Source organism: Paralichthys olivaceus, chromosome 14 (assembly GCF_024713975.1).
Source record: "Paralichthys olivaceus isolate ysfri-2021 chromosome 14, ASM2471397v2, whole genome shotgun sequence".
In the NCBI taxonomy this organism is placed as follows: domain Eukaryota; kingdom Metazoa; phylum Chordata; class Actinopteri; order Pleuronectiformes; family Paralichthyidae; genus Paralichthys; species Paralichthys olivaceus.
Genome location: NC_091106.1, coordinates 10,516,149 through 10,536,169, shown reverse-complemented (window position 1 = coordinate 10,536,169; position 20,021 = coordinate 10,516,149). Strand labels below are relative to the sequence as shown.

The 20,021-nt window shown below is 42.5% G+C and overlaps 1 protein-coding gene across 2 annotated transcripts; it reads right to left on the bottom strand.

The window, feature by feature from the left end:
• Positions 1-1,083: 1,083 nt before the first annotated feature.
• On the bottom strand, positions 1,084-19,824 carry foxn2a (forkhead box N2a). Of its 2 annotated transcripts, XM_020096420.2 has the most exons (6): positions 19,624-19,824; positions 9,150-9,724; positions 6,984-7,108; positions 6,720-6,769; positions 5,992-6,060; positions 1,084-4,778 (listed from the first exon to the last, which is right to left on the bottom strand). In XM_020096420.2, the coding sequence occupies exons 2-6, from the start codon at positions 9,708-9,710 to the stop codon at positions 4,354-4,356; spliced, it is 1,230 nt and encodes a 409-aa protein (XP_019951979.1). In that variant the 5' UTR covers positions 9,711-9,724; positions 19,624-19,824; the 3' UTR covers positions 1,084-4,353. The 2 variants fall into 2 exon arrangements, with proteins under 2 accessions (XP_019951979.1, XP_069395315.1); XM_069539214.1 differs by lacking the exon at positions 5,992-6,060 and having other exon boundaries at positions 19,624-19,813.
• Positions 19,825-20,021: the final 197 nt, after the last annotated feature.

The window sequence follows — 20,021 nt, the reverse complement described above, 5'->3', positions numbered from 1 at the left end:
CCCTTTAAAACGCACATGACCCATTTAGACTGGAAGTGAAACGACACGTTGCTAATGCAGCCATCACCACTCAAATCCTACACGATTAATTTCAGCTAATCCATAATAATCTCTTTATATTCTGACCAAAGAGTATCGCCGTTCTTTTAAGAAATCATAACTGTGGAGTTTTTTCATTCTATCAGCTGCTAAACGTGTTGGTTGAGTGCTTTTTGTTTTTGCACCAAAGAAAAGACATTTCCTCTGCTGCTGTCTCAACATCTCTGATCTTAAATGCACACAGGCAAAACACAAACTCTCTCACACACGCATGCACGCCACAGCCAGTGGCTCCAGCATTGTCTGGTTGCCTGGCAACTGTCGGCGTGGCGTGGTTGCTAGGGCCGTGTGGGAGGGGGAGGGTTGGGGGGGGGGGGTCTGATGCTGCTCTGATTTCCAGCTGAATTGAGGCAGTCAGTAGGGAGAAGCCCCCCTCTTCCAGTCCACACACAGGACTCTATTGAACAATAGAGCTGTGCCAATGGGCCTGAGGCTAGTCAGACAGGCCCTTGTTCAGGGTCACACTGTGTTCATCCCGCAGTCCTCCATGACTAATTAACTTACAGGGAAGAGTGTCGTAGAGGACATCTGATGATGCATCCATCACTGGCAGGGACCTGAAATCCTCATCCATGTGAGGTGCATTTCCTGGCAGCCTGCCACGCTGGTGCGTTCAAGAGACATGCGGTGGGAAGAAAGGGGAAAAAGTGTGGTGGAGCTGCCACACGTGGTGCCGAGCACAGCTTGTGCAGTCAAAATGGCACTGAACTGCTGGACCTGGTGGGAAATATTTGCCAGCTGTAACATGGTTGTGTGAGAAGCGAGTGAGAAAGCAGCCACATGGGGAACTACTCCAAAGAATGGGCATTATTAAGTTGAATGTGGCCTTCACAGCAGGTGGCAATGTTGATCAAAAATTTAGCAAGTGTAGGATAATAATGTGAAGTGATGGCATTCTTCTGCTGTGGAGGAGTTTGTCAAGTCTTATTTGCAGTGGAAGTTGATCTCAGGCTCAGAAGAGAACTTAAAAGATGCTCACAGTCGTAACAAGAACAGGTTTTTATTAATATTTTGTAATACCATATATAATGCAATTGCATATCTTTGGCGAAAATAAATCTTATAAACATTTTATCAACAGAGGTTAGCATACAAAAACCAAAAAGGTGTGTCGGTCTAATAGACATGGCAGACAACTGACACAAACTGATACTGGGTTGGCAGCTTTTGTCAAATGCAACAAAACGTTCCGTCAAAGAAACTGCAACAGAATTTAGAGAATCACATTATCGCTGCTGAGCGATGAGGCAATCAGAACGTTCAGGTAATTCTTCCACAGGTCGACTCACTGACTCAGAATCACTTTGACACCAATTAAACATTTCTTTTTGCATTTGCAACAGAAAGAATTGGTGAGATTTTTTTCTCTCCATTATTTCTCTGTATATTTGGGTCTGAATCTACACAGCAGAAGCAGCAGCCTTATGTCTGATCCAGTGATATTCAAAACATTTCAACATCCCATCACAATACCTGGAAGCTTGAGTTATGAGTGGCAGTATTTCTTTTCTTTTCAAAGATTTGGAAAAGATATTCTCTCGTGATGAGTTCAACAGCTAATCTTCGATTGTGACTACTTAGTCATTATATCTAAACATAAACCATACATGTGACGAATGTAAAAAATGATTAAATTACTTTTTAAAGAGCTTCTACAGTATGTGGGGAATGTGTCCATCTTCAACCTTCAATCCTAAACCCCAACTGTACATTAATTTTGGCAACAAATGCTTTCAGGATCAGTGTAAATTCTTCTATCTCAGCTTAACAAAGAGCACAACAAAACATCAAGAAAACCTGGCAGTCGTGGTTAAATTGAAAAAATAAAATAAAATTAAACACCCGCTCTAAAGACAACAGACATTGGCATACTTAATCACTATAACATAGTGAAATAAAAAGTGTATTGCTGTAAAATAAACAAGGAAAACAAAATACTTAATAAGGAGTTCACAGAGGGAGAAAAATAAACGTGCCCAGTCATTCCTTTCAAATGACCAGCGCAAAATAGAGTATGCATTCAATAATCCCATAAATTAATGTCATAAATAAGGTAATGATTAATGAACAATAATTTGTTCTTCTTTTTCACAGCTAAACAAGACCAGTGTATGCAAGTATTACATCTGAGAACTGAAGCTCACTCTGGCGAGAGCAGTTCTCTCTCTGAAGTGGCAAAAATAAACCAAGAGATTGGTTAAAGTCACTGCACTGACCAGAGTCCTCTCCCATTTCCTGTTAGGATGAGTCAGAAAACTAGGGCATTGTCGCTCTACAGCACATTTACATCGCTGCAGCAGGGGGAGAATAGCGACCATGGTCCGTCGCAGGTTTACATCAGTGGCACAAGAAAATGTTTGGCACCCACCATGCATGCTATACTAAGAGTCACCGGGACACAACATGTTCTATCACCGTGGGAAGAATTAATATCATTTCTAGTTTGCTGACCTTATGCAGTTCCATTCTACCTTGTATTGTGTGCTGCCAGTGTGCAGCCCTTTAAAAAAAGCTCTAATCAGAATATTGTCCTTTTTACACAAGTGGCTAGCAACTTCCCCTCAGTGAACTGCGTGCAATCAACTGACAATAAACACTCCATTTCACAGCTTGAGAGGAGAGCGTGCACTTCCTTATTTTGTTCTAGAAGGAAGAACGAAAGACCAATGGCCGAGGAACAACCGAGGGCACAACATGTGTCCTGCTAGCGACCGCAAATGTGAAGTTTACTTCTCTCTGGCCATGACTGTGTTGTCCCCCCTCTCATTCTTTACAAAGTTTCTTGATGTTTCCTTTATCTGAATCCCAACACACACATTCCCTCAAGTTATTAGTAACTTGGCCACAAGATCACCAGCAGAAACTATGATGCAAGTAAAAAAAAAAAAATTAAATCAAAGAGAACACAGAGGTATAATCAAACTGCAAACCCAAATAATGGAGCAAGAAGCATTTACTGCCCGCGCCTGCTTCTAAAAATTAACCAGCTCCGCATTCAACGGGACCAAAAGCGACCAGAGAACCACACAGCCCGACACTTCTGCTATAGTGAGTGGATCTGTCATTACATCAGTCGGATTCATCGGAAGAAAACAACCATTTTGTCAGGAAAAGAAAACATTGAAATTCTTTCCTGACCTGAACGTCATCTCAGGTTTAGGCTGAAATCAACATGCACTATGATACACACGCACACACACACACACACCCCTGTACACAAAAATAAAATAAAACTAAAAAAAAAATAAAATCTATGGAGCATAACCTATGAACACACAGTGAACATCTGGGAATAGCAGGTGTTCACTTTGCATAGGCCGTCACCAAACATGTGGATATATGTTCTGCATCTGCACAAAAAAATGTGAAAAACATGTTGATTGAAAGGATGGGCAGTGAATTCGTATAGCACTGTAATGGCTGCACAAAACTGAGCAAAGTAGTATAGCTAACTTTGCAACTAAATTTGGCAGTGGCAGAGTAATACTATTTCCACGTCTTGCTGATTCTGAAAAGAGCCGGAGCTCGGTTGTAATGAATTTATAGCATAACAAGATCATAATACTACTCCATTCATTCTTAGAATTGTAAAGTTTAACTATCATACTTGACTCGGAAAAATGCCACCCTGAAATAAAGTCAAAAGGTTAAGGTTGTGGATCAATTATTGCAACTCTCTTACAAGAGGATTCATAGAGCGAGGATTACTTTCAAAACAGTGGCATCTTTTTTTTCTTTAGCACAAAAAGGAGAAGGTGATAACAACAGGAGGTTAGATTTTTGTCTTGTTACAAACATGCACTCATTCGCTTCATAAATAGATTCACTTGGAAGAGGATACAGGTTTGAGGAGGAAGCATGCAACGCTTTGAGTTATAAAACCTTCAGCTTGTCCCATTTGTCTTTCAGAGGGGAAAAAAAATCTTGAATCGCAATCTCCCAGTCCAGCAGAAGCAGGCGGGTCATTTTGGATAGGTATGATGATGGTTCTCCACAGCCCAAACACCCACCCCCAGCAGTCACCCCAGAGTTACAAAAGTCTCTATATGGCTTTGTTCTCCTGTGTGAACGATACTATTGCCATTTGTTTATTTGGACAGGGATATTTCCAAACAAAAAAAAGGCTCAAAATGGCCAATGAACGATCAGATAAGGAGAAGGAGGCACACTGGGACACATGATCAGGGGTCAGAGGTTTGGGTTCACAGGGTCCGGAGTCTGATGGGGGCAAAAAAAAGAAAAGAAAAGAAATCTTCATTTCCTGTTAAGTTTTGTGCTCTTGACAGTACGTTTGGAGCCCTCCATGCAGCTGCGTATACCAGCGAGGTGCAGCAAGGAGCCGGCCGCTTCCTTTAGCTCCTCATCCAGCTCTGGCTTGACCTCGCGCCGCACCCTCTTGCTAATGGGCCACTTGATGGCAGGTGGACGGCGAGAAGTCTGGTGGACGCCCCTCTCGTCCCAGAGATCAGAGTCCTCGTCGCTGTGGAAGCCCTCGCTGCCGGCACGGCGGGACTGCCTGCGGTCGCAGCCTCCTTCGTCCAGTGAGGAAAGAGACGATGAGGAGGAGCGGGAAGAGCAGCGCTGCAAGGCGACGCTGCTATAGTTATGGTCCTGCTTTGGATCACTGCTCACCAGAACAGAGTCTGGTCTGGAGAGGTCCAGTGGACCGTCAGAATTGCCTGAGGAGAACAGAAGATGGACAAAGACATAAAGACACATTCAAATGCAAAAAGATATGGTAAACACACCAAATATTGCATCCTATAGTCATATAATGAAAAGTTCACAGACTCTGGCTGGTAAAAGTGTTTCTGAAAATATAATGTGAGAGAAAGTAAATCCTTATACAACTTAACAATAAAGTAGCTTTTGTTTTATTGAGCTTTTCTCTGAAGAAGAAAAGGCAGAAATCAGACACAATGAAGTACACATCACTGCTTTAGCTTGCTTTGTTTACATGTATAAAGCAGAACTAAGACTAGTTGGGCCCGAAAGAGAAAACCTAAATTTAAAAATATGTTGCGTGGCAATGCAGAAACAGAACTGTGGAGATTACAAATATTAGCATTACCCATTCTCATGAAATCTTTAGGGGCTTTTGGAGGTAATTTTTCAAATGAATTAAGCACAGGGTAAATACATTTTAATCTCAAGTGTAAGTACTCACAGCAATAGCATAGGCTTGATTACAAAAAGAAACAAAATTAATGATTAACCTGTACTTTCTCAACACTTTCTAAAACAGCTTTTAGCAGCTCTCATTAAAGTTTCTAAAAACATTTCGAATCAATCATATAATAAACGGACGGTTTGACAATCTTGGATAAACCTATTCACTTCTGGAGGGACTATATAGGTGATAATATTTGAAGCAGTTACTTCCTGTCAGGCGCCTAATGATCCCAGCCCGGTTCTGACTCTGATCACTAGTGACTGACACATGACAACCAGGTGAATGTACAAATTTCTTCTTCCTTCTTTACACTTTGTCCTGTCCAACGCTATGATGCAGATTCAATATTGGGGTGTTAGCATGAACATAGCTATGAGTGTTTGTGTATATATTGCTTTTTCCGTTTTGGAAACAATGAGCAACAGCGATTGTCTATGTTCTTTTTGCTAAGCTGTTAACTCTAGTTTTCCACAAATGTTGAATTTCCTTGAATATCTCTGTCAACAGGATAATATTATATGCAACCAGGTATGAGGAATGTTCTTCAAACATTTCCTCTGCAAGACCCGACACTTTGAATATAAAGAACTGGTGATGTACACAAAACAAATTAAAGCACACAAAATAAAAATATTTAAGCAATGGCAGGGTGGTATGTCCACAGTACAAAGAGAGTTGGAGGAAAAGGTGAAAGTATGGCTGCTTGTGGATTCTCTTACATGGGTCAACGTGGTGCCCGGGGGCAGAGTTTAAGAGCATCATGGCAGTGGCAGCATCAATGTCAGACTCTGGAAGAGGAGAGAACATGCATGATGGTCAGTCCTAAGGTGTGAGAGCATGGTGGCATGGTATCTCTACTAGGACTGGGATGACTGGACTCTCAGTCAATTGAAACTAGAGATTTAGTGACCCAATCTGTGTTTACTGAATGGATATGCACGAGATTCATGGAAACAAACCATAGGATAATTTCAAGCCACTGGTACTGAGAGCCATCTGATCTCTTCAGACCTGACAAAGTGTCTAAAAGCCTCATAGCTCGCTTCTGGGGCTCTAAATTATTAATGATTACAGTGAGACTGAGTGGCTCGACACTCAGCATCAGCAGAACCTCTGCCTGTCGTCAAGGTTACAAATCCAAGAGGCAGAGGGGGAAACGAGGAAGCAGAGACATCGACTGGGAGCTCTCGTCATTATGGTCTAACATGAGGCATCAATGACTGGAAAGCAACATATCAAACCAAGAGTTGAGGGTAAAAGCACAGTGATGCTGAATGTTCTGGGACTGAAATGTGCAAACAAAGGCAACACAATCAAAATACTGCACAAACAACAAGGTAAAAAAACTGCACTGGATTGGAATCTCTGCAGATTCTTGCAGGTCAGGCAGCTTTTTTATTGTACATATAGAAACTTATAAATCAAGATAAGTTTGCTTCAGTCTCACCTTTGAATGAGCAGCCTTGTAGAAAGAGATGTCGAGGGGGTGAGGAGGCACTGTAAAAGATAAACACGAAACAAGTAGCCTCAGATTTTGAGTTATAAAAGGAGATGTACAGAACACTTTCTGAGATTTAGACCTCCAGAATAAACTCTTCAAAAGTTAAGATGTGTTTAAATGCAAAGATCGTAATATAACTCGAACACAGACAGAGCTGATTTGCCAATATAAGCATATTATTAATTCACAGGGTGACAGGCGAGGGTTTACCTGGGTGGGGAGGCGGGTGGTGTGCAGAAGGCATGTGCGGCAGGGAAGTGCTGCTTCTTAAGGGCTTGGATCAGGTTGGGGCGGTACTCTGGGTCAACACACCAGAGAGAACCTTTACCATTGGCCTGAAAGAAAGAGCAGAGACGGTCAAACTTCTACATCCCAAGTAAGAAGACTTGAAGCAAGTAACTGAGAGAACTTATGATTTACAGAAGTTCTTCTATTGGAAAAGAAAAATTCTTGATTCCTGATCATTACACAAATGTGCACTATGTAAATGTGAGAGAAATTATTCTCACAGGTCCTCTGACTATATTTGAACAAACCCCTGCAGATTATTCTTTTAAAAATACACTAGCTATGTTTAAGGACAGTGTTTGTAGAAGCATATCGCATTGGAAAAGCAGATATTTGATTATGTTGAATTTTGAGTTGTTTATATTCACATATGCTGGCTTGAAAACTTGTTCACTACCTTGTTTAGTGCAGTCTTACATGAGTCTTTTTCAACAATAACACACACAGGATATGCTTGAATTTTATATTCAAAAAAAGACGTCACTCTTCATGGCAATTGTGTTCAAGGTTTTATATTTAGAAGATTCTCAGCTGCCATGTATCAGCGGATACATAGTGTTATGTCACATTTAATTTATGTGAAACTCGAACGCTAAACATTTTTTAAAATGCATTAGAAAAGAATTCCTCAACAGCTTCGGCAGAAGGAGGAAATAATTGCTCCACAGCTCAGTGTGAGGAATGAATTTGTCTGTTGGTGATCTGTGTGTGTGTGTGTGTGTGTGTGTGTGTGTGTGTGTGTCTGTGCGTGTAGTAACTGTCACTTTATCTGATGGTGGCGTATTCTTGCCCAGTCTGGGAGGGAGGGAGCGAGGGAGGGGAATAACCTTGACTCAGATTACCAACCAGCCCTGATGCAGGAAGAAGGAAATGTCTCCATGGCAACGGAAACCACCAGCCAGTGTGTCATGTGAAACTGGTGCTGGTCTCTCAGCAGACGGAGAGCTCACACTGTGCACCTGCACGCTGAACGGCCTGCACTGCACCATGTTGCCACTTGCTGAGCACTAACCGCCATCCCCTCCCACGGTGGGAAAATATCAGGTCTTAGCCAGACACAGCCTTGGCACCACGGGCTCTACCTGTCACAAGTCTGAACTCATACCGAAGCTCAATATGGCAACCATCATGTCACTCCCTGGATTAGTTATAGTAACATGCAAACTAGGCTGTGTGCACAGGCCTGACACAGGTCGGGCTCTTAGGGATGGTTGTTATCAATCAAATTAAGATTAACTGAGAATTAAATGTTTCATTTTAAAATAAAGATTTTTTTTACAAGGTTGAACTTTGAGCTTATTCAAATCCTGAATATTAATGTTGAACAGTAGTACATAAAAACTGAAACCATGTTTTTCAGGTGCTTTTAGGTTGTAATGTTTTCAAACAAGGGCTATCTACTGTTTCTGTTTGTTATCACAGTTTTCCACACAAATGAAGCGGGAAAGCTAACTGGGAATGGCAACCATTAACAATTTCACAACAAGCACGTCACTCACATGCTTTTCATTTAACAGGAATGCTTGTGCAGGATGTGTTTAAACATTTGTCACAAACATGTGCATATGAGGAAGCCAACTTCTCTATTTTCTTTCTTTCTACATACGAACAAAAACAAATTCTGCCAGAATCAGGCTAGCCAAGATTTCCCCTACAAACTCACATCTGCCCTTCATGTCAGGTTACTTCCCCCGGGTTTCAAACAATGGGATGCTTCTCTCCCCGGTTAAAAACAGTTGCACTACATTGTAGTGCTGCTTCAGGAGATAAAGTCCTATCTTGGTTTGCAGTGTTTGCATTTTCTCTGAAGGAGTATCTGCGACCTTGACTGGATTCCACCCCCATTGCAGCAGAGTCAGAGGTTTCTGCAGTTGTGTTACAGACCTGGACACTGTCACATGAGCCACACTGCAGCTTCACACTGCATCACACTGTTCACAAACAGTTTTTTGCTAAACAAAGTCTGTGGAGATATATATATATAATACAGACACACATTTAACAGTGCATTTCTTAGTGTGTATGTGTGTGTGTGTATATGATGGTGAGGTGTGTGTGTATGATGGTGAGGACAGTTTGTTGACCTACCTTTCCCAAACTCCTTTCAACCTTGCGGAAGCATTTGTTCAGGGACAAGTTGTGACGAACTGAGTTCTTCCAGCCGGTGGGAGCATTGGAGAAATAGGGGAAGTGCTCAAGAATCCAGCCGTAGATTTCTTTAACTGGCAAAGACTTGCTGGGCGATTGCTCAATGGCCATGTAGATGAGCAGAGAAAACGAGAAAGGGGGCTTAGACTTCAACGAGTCCCGCTCCCTGCCTCTGCCATGCGACGAGGATGAAGAGGATGATGGGCCCTGGCTGGAGCCGTAATCTCCCTCTATGTCAAAAAGGGGGCTGCCACTGGGCTGAGCTTCGGGGCCACCCAGGGTGAAGTTCTGAAGCAGGTTCTCATGGAGCCAGTTGAGGTTGGTGAGCTCCTCATCCTCTGTGCCTCCAGTACGATCAACGCTGGTCGCTAGCGGACTGGAGGCGCACTCCGCCTCGGGCAGCGTTCCTACGCCACAGACGCCTCTGAGCCCTGTCCGCTCCTCTTGCATACCCGGAATTTCCGTTTTCTTATCTGGTGACATCCCAATGATTGGACCCATTAAATCAAAGAGGTCTGGAAAGAAAGAGATAAAAACATTGTTAATGTTGGACTTGATTTTATAATACAGATTAAATAACAGGATGTGGCACATTGAAATAATGTGCTCTTCCATGCATTGGCCTTGTTCCATTAAGCCCCATTTCCAATGGTAAAAAAAACCCACAAACAACATCTGGCTTTTGTCTGCAATGCGAATGGATAGCTCAGCATCGACCCGGGTCAAATGACTGACAGTAGACTTAGTTATTTTGGTGAATATCCTAATTTGGCAAGATAGCAGGGTGAGAGAGTGCCTGTACCTGTGTGCCTCTATTGCACTTCCTGACCCTCTCGCTGACCCGCTCCTCTACTCCTGGTGAGAACAGAGAGGCTCTCAGCTCCCCCTCGCCGCCCCTCCTCAACACCAGCCAAGGAGCTTTGAGGAGGTACACTCAAGCAACTGAACCGACTGAAGGCTGCACTTCTCGACGCCCACCTCGTTCTCTGACAGGACCCAGCTGCTCGTTATGTTTAAATGAGCATGAAACCATCCGGCAACTGAGGGAATGAGTGGAAGGCCTCCATCTTACCGAGTGGATGGCTCTTACACACTGATCTTCTGCAATCAGACAGGATCAAGTCTCAATTTGTCACATGCCAGATTAAGTAGTGTGAAGAGGCTACAGCCCCAGTCAGTCGTTTAACAGCACTAGGAAATTCAATATTGCCAGGAGCCCTGTGTCATTAAGTACCCTTATTAATAAGACGATTTTTGAATTAGTTCGGAAGAAGCATGTCATCTTATATGACAACAGAAATCATGTTGAAGAACGTGTTGATGAACCCAATTTACAGAAAGAGATATGACCAGGTGTCATAGTCCATAGCTATCAAAGAATATTGACACCTGCATTATTTAGCTTTTTTGCTATGGTCTTTCACAGTGGTTGATGAGGCCAAGAGCACAAAGAGATCACTCGCTGATTCAGCTCACAACAAGCTTTATGTCCTGGGTGTCACCATGACAACCATGCAGTCCCTTCAATTAAGAGCAGAAATCCCACAAACAAGAGTCAACAGGAAAATAAGTAATCCATGCTGGCTGGCGCTGCCACAGACGACCGCTGGGCATCCACCCTGTAACAAAGTCCTCCCACTGCACCCGTGTGTGGACACCAGATGTCCGGGGTTCTGGGGTGGTCCTGGATGCTCTTGGATCCAGTCTGAGAAGGGAGTAAGGTTTGGAAGGCTGGAGAGGTAAAGGCGCACAGTGGATAGGCATGTCTTTTCATTTCTGTGATAAGATAAGAACTGGGTCAAATGCAAGTGAGTGTTTGCACGGTGGGTGAGACAAGAGAGGGAGTGTACACACACTTACACACATAAATCAGTTTGTCAAAGCAAGCCAGCGAGGACAGGAGGAGGGGGAAAAGAAGAGGCATTAGTGCATTTACAAAATGACCACTCAAGTCTAAATGAGGGCAGAAATATACAGCACAGAAGCAAGAGTCACATAGAAATCTAGGGTCATGGCTTCTTCAGCTCTAAAAGGCAGGCTCTCTATCTTTTTTTATTAGCGCATTCACCTGGCTGTCATGTTACCATCACTGCCAATCAGAGCCGCGATGAATGCAGATCAGATCCATTCCCCTTGCAGACAAAAGCCAGCTGTTAGTGGATAGTGGTTGCAGTTTGAAAGGGGCTTTAGATACATTTTGCCCTGAATTGTGCCCAAACGTTTTAATCAGAACCATGTACATTTCTTGTGTAGCACATGTACTTCAGGAAAACGAAAGTAAGTGAAGGCCTTTCCAGGCTAATGGGCAAGAGGGACATGCAGAGTGAACATAGGAAGAGACATAACAATAGGGAAATCCTTTTTATGCAAAGGAGAGTAAGACAGAAACAGTGAAAGAGGGACCAAGAGACTGAGGAAGGCAAAGAGAGAAAGAATGCCAGCTGAGAATCAGCTGGTAGCAAGGTAGGCTATGTAAGATATCCTTAGTCTACGATGAATCACAGCTCACAGTTAAGTAGAGCAATGAGTTATGTCAGGCAGCGAGAGAACTGCCCATTTGTGTTGAAAGGAATATCTCTGCTCAAGAGACCACAATAGAAAAAAGAGATTCCTTGGCATGACAGGCTCCTACTCTGAATTAATTTACATAGACAGTTTTAGACAAAATTATTATTTATCCTTCTAGGAAGCATTTCAGACAATATTAAGCTATGTACACTTTTTCAGAATGAAATGTTTAGGTAGGGTTAGGGTCAGGTCTTTTAAAAAAGCAGTTATATAAAGAATTATTGAGGGAGGAATCTCACAAAGATCCCAGACTGGGTTCAAAATACAGTTAAATGAAAGATAATACAGCTGACTGATCAGCCATGACGCCCTACTTTCTTTGAGTTTAAGTCAAGTCTACAACCCCCTAACTTAGCCAACACATGCTAAAGACAAATGTAAATCACAAGCAAAGGCCTTGACTCCATTGCATCTTCCACTGATTAAAAGAGTGTTTCCTGAAGTTAGAGTAAGCTGTAAACATTCTTCAACAGTCCATGAATGACTACCTGTGAATTTAAACTTTGAGGCTGCAAAATTGAAAGAAGTCACGGCCTGGGTTTCAGTGTTTGACCACTGATTAACCTTAAAGCACAAGAGAACTTCAACTCAGATCATCCGAGTGGCCCTGACCTCTCAGCTGGGCCCTTGGATGCCAGAGAGAGCGCTTACCCTCTTTTGAGAAGTTCCTCCTGAAGACCACCATTTGAATATCAACAGAGGCAGAGTGGACGGATGAAGAAAACTGACTCTCCCATCCAACCAGACACAGAAAATGTTTTACCATGACTGCAGCTGGTCAATTACCACTGCTGTTGCAATCATCGCAGTTATCATTGCTTTTATGAAAAAGCCTCAAAGAGAGGCGGCTGGCAATGCGATGAATGATGGGAAGCTAAAGTGTAAAAGAGTGGAGAGGGAGCTAATAAGCCGGACTGGCCTGTTGACTGCAGCTCATCCTTGAAAATACACCAAAGCTGCAATGGTGCTGACCTGATGGCTCATCTGCAAGTTAAAATAGCCCAGCGCACCGCCAGCCTCATCATATTCATGTGCTAACAGGCAGGCACTAACAGCAGGTGCCAAGGCACATTTCCCCCCCTTTCAAACTGCTCTTTTATCCTGTTAAGCACTTAGCCTATTGAAAAATACACAAAGACATATGGAGATAGCTTTTAAGTGGCAAATCAAGCCGTTGATGTGTCAAATATGTACGAGGGAATGCAAAGGAGATGATGGCGGCATCGAAATGAAGAGGCTCTGGTTGGAGATGTTTTCTGGGAGCCAATCTCAAGATCGAGACTCAGTTGCCACGGCAGCCGATGTTGTAAGGGAAGCAATTGTGCTCATGTCTGTGCATGAAGAGAGAGCTAATGTGGGGAGATCAATATAGGCGGAAAATGCTGAGGCCAGCAGTCTGCTGCTGTTCTCCACAAACCTGTCTGACAAAGAGCGGTGGGGGAAAGACAACAGCTAACCTGGATGTCTCTGCACTACCGACTGCGTGGCTTTAAGCCAAACTTTTAAAATTTTCGCTCCACGCACTGAAATATTTTATTACGCTAAGTAACCCATGATAGACAAATCATCATATTTACATATGAAAGAGAACAAGATTTTTAGATAATGTATGTCCCTGCCTGTATTTACTCACACCACGCCCTTTATGCAAGAAATAAACCACTCGACACAAATCAGTTACACCTCTGTAATAGATACACAAAGGTGTGTCGCACAGCCCCATAGCTAGGGCTGTTATTTGAAACCCTAACTGATATTTAGGTGACTACCCGGTCTGGCAGGAGCTGTGAAACTGTGAATGAGACAAAGGAGGGCTGAGTTAGAGTGGGAGAGGGAGAGAGAGGGAGAGAGAGGAAGAGAGAGGGAGAGAGAGGGAGAGAGAGAGAGAGAGAGAGAGAGAGAGAGAGAGAGGCTGTTCCTGAGCAAGTAAGCCAAGTGGCAAGTCTTATTTTATGGGAGGGTCAACTTATGTCATAACAAATAAAGCATCCATTAAAGTGAGAGCTAATCAGCAGGCCAGTGTTAAAGCAAGTCTAAATAATTCATTTTTGAATAAAAACTACTCAATGGATTAAAACGATCCACTCGGAGAAAGCTCGCACAAAGCGTTACGATTGGCCCCCACACTCCCCTCGTACAAAGGAGCAGTTGTTTTTGCTCTAGTCATGTTTCAAAAGTGCTCAGTATTCACCTCACAGCTAAAAAACAGAGGGCCGGGAGGGAAGGAAACACCTCCTGCCTGTTGAGGAAGTTCATTTTCAGAAAACAAATTGAGACTTAACACAGACAGTTAGGCTTGTTGTGCACCGGAACAGTGGACTCGAGCGGACAGGCAGCATTAATTGAAGCAGCTTTGGCAATCTATGAATTCCACCATCATGTAGTTCATATGATCCAGAGCTGATACAATCACTTAAAAGGAAAAAACATAAAGGCAAACAAAACAATGGTAATGATGTTCATCTGAGACACTGATTTCACGCAATGTTCTCAAGCTCAAACCCACAGTGCTGCACTTTGACTGTCAACAGACATGAGGCCTTCCAAAGTACACGTCAGCCCCTAACCAACACTGAAACCTTATCTCTTGGGTCATGTGGTTGTAAGTTCTGTGTGCAAACACTCACCACCAATCAACACGAGCAACAACCTCAAATACTTTCATATAACAAAAGCAACACTCATCGGCAGATCTTTCTGTCTGTACCTGAATGTCCACACTCTTTCTTATAAATGAATAAAAGGAGATTTTATTTCTAGGTTTCTATATTTCTGGAGCTTAGTTGAAGTTTCAACATAAGCCCCCCACAGGAATGTGCTCTGTAAGAGATTACCTTCCATGTAAATACTACAAGTGTTTGCGAATTAAATGTTGTGTACAAGAAACACAGAAAACACCCGTGAGGCCCTGCAGGGAAATCAAGAAACAGAAACCTTAATTCCTGAATTATAGCAAACTCTGACAGAGTCATTCATAGAGTTCAACATTCAATACAATGGGAGGAAAACTGGCTCCTTTAAAAACAGCAGGTGGAAGCGGCTTGCTTTCAAAAAGTGATGATATTTACTGAAGCTCCTGAAGTGGCTAAATCAATACAAGTGCACACATGCTGTAAGTAGCACTAATATAACATGGAGAGAGACAACAAGACTTGAGCTCGACAATCTGCATGTTACGTTACAGCCTCATTTATATTTTTCACTTCTATTCTACAACAGCCTCTGAAAATGTAAAATGTTTTGGGCTGCTCCAAAACTGTCAAACAAAAGGCTGTTTATAGTAAACTCAGCATTCATTATTAATCTTACACTGTTTTAGGTAGGTGTATTATTTAGGTTTTCTTAAATACTGCATTACATAAGCCCAAAGCTTCATTTCCGCTATTCTTCTATTTTAGCATCTCAGAATTTTTGCAACATTTTGTCTACAAAGACCTTCCCTTTCATTTTGAACTGAATTACAGGAAGAGTTCCAATACGCAATAATACAAATAAATAGATTTCTGATAACCAACATTAACTTTCATCACACAGGAGTCTACAGTGGCTGCAGCAAATTAGATGGAATAAACATTGGGCAACTGTTTGATGCCATACAAGGACACAGCCTCTGTAGTACCTTCTGCTCAAATTAAGTTTTAACTTGAATTTGAGTTCAATTTTTCAGCAAACTCTTTTGGCATCAACATAGCGATCTAATGACTATGAATTAAAAAAATAACAAAGCTCTAGTTTAACAGAGCTTTGTACTTATTCATGGATTGAGCTGTTTCCAGTATAAAACTGGGCTCTGAATAAAAACAGAGTATGATGTGTTACTTTGATGTTTACATTTTGCTTTGGCCAGATGCCTAACTAGAGCTGCTCTACTGATGATATTGTTGGAGTTGGCGCTGGTTCCTAGATCCTGTCCCCATCCAGCCCCACATAGCCAAGAAGATCCTGATCATTTATTTGCACACAAGCTGGTCAGCCTGCATTGTTGTTGTCATACCGTCATCAATTAAATAAATCCTGTTAATTCAGACAGGGGTGACAAGACAAAGAGCCATTGTGACACAGGACACAGCCGTGCTTCCGTCTCCCCTCCTCTCAATCAAGAAACCGCTCACATGACTGTTGCTCTCAATGAGGCGGGCCCTAATGAGCTGCATCTGGAGTCCACCCCGTCAAAAACGAGACAGACACAGGACAGTCAGGGGGTTAGAGAGGGGAGGAGAAGGAGGGGTGGTGCAATCAAGAAGTGGGAAAGAATAACTGTAGAGGGAAAATCGCCACAACAGGAATTATACACTTTACCCATGTGTAACTGTAAATATACAGTCTCACACACAGGCAGCCTCAAACAGGAAAAACTCAAACTCAAAACATTCACTGTGTATAATCTCCGCAACCAATCAGGAGAGGAAAAACTAAAGCTGGAAACATTCACTCCATGTATTTTTAGATTTGCAGAACCAAATCGCGACCCATCCTGTCTTTTTGTTGATGTCATGAGATTAACGTCAATAAATTGACCCCAGTTTGTAAAATTGTGACAGCTGTTGAATGGAAAGCTTATATGGGATAAAAATAGATGTAATTTAGCTGTACCCTGATCTCTCAGGAAACGCAAACATCACAAAAAACTGACAAGTGGACCTTCTGATCAGGACAGGAAAACTAAGTCATGACCAGAAAAACTAAAGCAGGTTGCAGGGATGCAGCACATGCCTCAAAAGACATTTACATTTGCATCTGAAGTTCACAGCTACAACCTCTGTTTGATAAGCAGAATGTCCCAGACCAGAGCCCATATGGGGATGTCCCTACTTCAAAAACACACTGTGCAGCTTCTATCATTCAAGCCAACCACTACAATAGTGCCTGAAGCAGTCACCTCCACAAGCCTGACAGGCCAACGTCAGCAGTCAAGAGTGGGAGCTTGACTGATTTCAGAGAGGTGTGGTTGTTCAGTTAAACAAGCTAGGTTCTCATAGGACGTAGAAGCTAATCAGTGCATGGTTTATAAAAACAAGATTAAGTTGATACTTTCGTGATCATTTAAAAAATGTATACTACACTCAAACAAAAGTAGAAGAGCTCGTCTACTTTCACTTCATTCACAACAAACTGTCCACTCATAGCAACAAAATGAAGGGAAAACCCTTTGAATAACTGCCAACGCCCCTGTTCTCACGGTCATCAAATGATTCAACTTCACCTACAATTTAAATTTTTAATCAAAGTCACCAATGACTCGGTAATTACGGGTTTTTACAGGTAACAGAAGGTTCAAAAGCTTTGAGCCAATCCATGAGAAATCAGGTTTAAACTGTGTTGTGCAATCCTAAAGGTTTTTGCCACCCTCTTTCGTAATGACAGCCACTCATAGACCTACAAAGAGTGCGTTGGATTTTAGAAGATGCAACCTATCCTTTATTCTGGGTCAGTTTCAATTTCTGTGATAACACTGATTGCATGGAAACACCACCATTTTGAACTGCAGATTCTGTACCACTCGCTTGGAAAGAGGATAAAAGCTTAAACAAGCCGCAATCCAACACCAAGCCATTTTCCTTATTAAATGTTTTATACCTTACGTTAAGTATGTATTGACAACTGGACAGGAAAATGTAGCTCTATTGGATGTAAAATGTAGAAATGAACATGAATAACATGTGGTCTCGTTTTGTCATGTTGCTTTATCATAATCATACGTCTTCACGTAATCACTCCAGTATAAAGGAACGACTTCTCAGAAAAGTGACACCAGCGTGTTTGCCAAGTAGTAAAACTGAAGCGTGGCACTCAAGGATTCAAAAGAAGCTCAAGATGTATTTGACACAACCGTTTGCTGGTTGTAGAGTATTCCAATAATGTTAAATATGAGGTATTTGATTATCTGAGGATTAAAACATGTTTTTTTTCAAGGTAGAAGAAAAAGGTCTAGACTTTGAGCTCTTTTTATTAAATGTTTACAAGCAGGACATTACCTCAGGGTTTACTATCAGGATCATATGACAAAATTACCAAATGATACTATGACTCATGGAAGCAATTGTAATGTCCACTAGTTGTAAATTTCAAGTTTCAGGTTATCAAAAGTTATAGTTAAACTCTTAACACCAGCCATTTACTTTTTGTGCTCTGTGAGCTGACCAATAAGAAAATAATATATATATTAGAATATAACTGAAAAACCGGATCCCCATTTTACATATAACTGAGGTAGTAAAGAATCACAAACCACAGAGCACTGCTACCTATGATAACTATGATGTCATAGAGGCCTATTCCAGTAATTCAAATAACCTTATGATGGCGCACTAAACTTCACTGACATTATGTCGGATCCTTGGAGTTATTAAAGCCATTTCACGTCAATAATAACCACATCACCGGGTTAAGAAGAGTCTTATTTATAGAAGTGAATGTCAGTATAGCAGACACATCTATTCTGGGAGGCAAAAAGTACTTACCCGTCTGAAGCTTCTGTACATACCAACATGTACACGAGTGAATACGCGTACATGCGAGGACTACAAACAACAGCAAAAGACAACAGATGGTTTGACCTACAATATGACCATGGAGATTTCGGGCAGTAAAATAATGGCAGGTTGACAACATCTGTTTCATTTTTTTCGGTCTATTTTTCTGTCCCTTAAGCCCCTGATGCCTTTGTCCTCTATTTACCAGCAGGGGCTTTAACAACTGTCAAGCGAGAAGAAAGAAAGGAAGGGATGTCAGTCTACATTAATGTCACAACCTCAGGAAAAGAAATGTTCCCATCACTTTACCAAACAATGAATTTTAGATGAAGTGTATCCAGCCCAGTGAATACAGACAGGTACAGGTTGAGAGACTACACGTGGAACAGTTCATATATGAAGATCTATTAAACAATAACAACATGTGAAGTGATTCCCACTGGATTAGAGAAGAGATGTTTTTTTTCCCTTCTCTGGGACATTGTTTGTAGAGCTCTGTGTATCTGGGACAATCTTGTGATAATCCATTACATCATGTGCTCAGCTAGCCCGTGTAGCCTCCCAACCTCTGGTTATATACGCCGTGAAATATTCAACTATTTGTACATAACAGCGGGAGACGTGTGTCTTAAAGGAGCACAAGCAGAAGCTGCTCGAATAAACATGTGTAGTACAACTTGAGAGTGTGTTGGGAGACATTTAGTGAAACACGGGGACCGAGCGGAGTGGAGAACTGAAAGTGCTGGTAGCGGAGAAAACTACTGTGCGTTGGAGCTAATGCTACAGACACCGTGACGTTGGAACACCACGGACTTTACGCTCACAGCCAGCCGCACACAATGAGGACTACAAAGTTACACGTAACGTGAAGTGGAGAATTGCTCAACACTTCCCTACACGAGGGAGACATTTCCAACTATCCCCTCTTCGCCATGTTTGTCACATTTTATTCAGCTTTTAAGAGAAGTAAGTTCGGTAGCCGTGACGTTAGCTCGCCCCCAGCACGAAGTAGCGTTAGCGGTCGCTCGGTGGGTCAGTGAATCTGCCGCTAGCGTTAGCATAACATTTTAACAAGCTGGGGGGATATTACACCATTTTATCATTTGAACACAACCAACACTAAGCATCATCACGTGCTAATGTGAATATCAGCCCTCCACTCATTTAGCCTCGAGGAACACAGAGAAGTAACATTAGCTAGCTGGCCACATGCTGTCGCTTGATCTGCCATGCTGGCTGCTCCACGCAAAGTCACTTGGCCACATTTACTTTTAGCTTGTTCGAACCCCTCAAACCTTGCGCTGCCAACCACCGTGTCCTCACAGGAAGTCGAAATTAACAATAGTAACGAAACAGACGGAATGGATACTCACAATCATGCACGGCGTGCCTCGGCGCGGTGTGTTTAAAAGACACGTCGGTGCGCAGTTTGTTCAGATGTCTGTCTCACACAATGTCAGAGATCAGACCAGCAGCTGCTTCCTCCATACACGCAGCGCGCAGATCACACACACTCACACGGCACGGCAACGCTACCAAACCCCCTGCCGTCGCCATGGCAACAGGCCCACTTCAGCCAATCAAAACCCCTCCCCTCCTATCTCCCCTGGCAACTGCCGCAGCGCCGGAGCGTCGCGAACGCGCACGCCGTCCCTGTTTTGCATCGTGCAACGTGCTTTCACTTGCTCCGCCAGCTGCTCGTAACGCAGGCTTGTGGGGGTTTTACAGTGTTTTAAAGGGATTTATTGGAACGATAAGGGGCCGGAGGGAG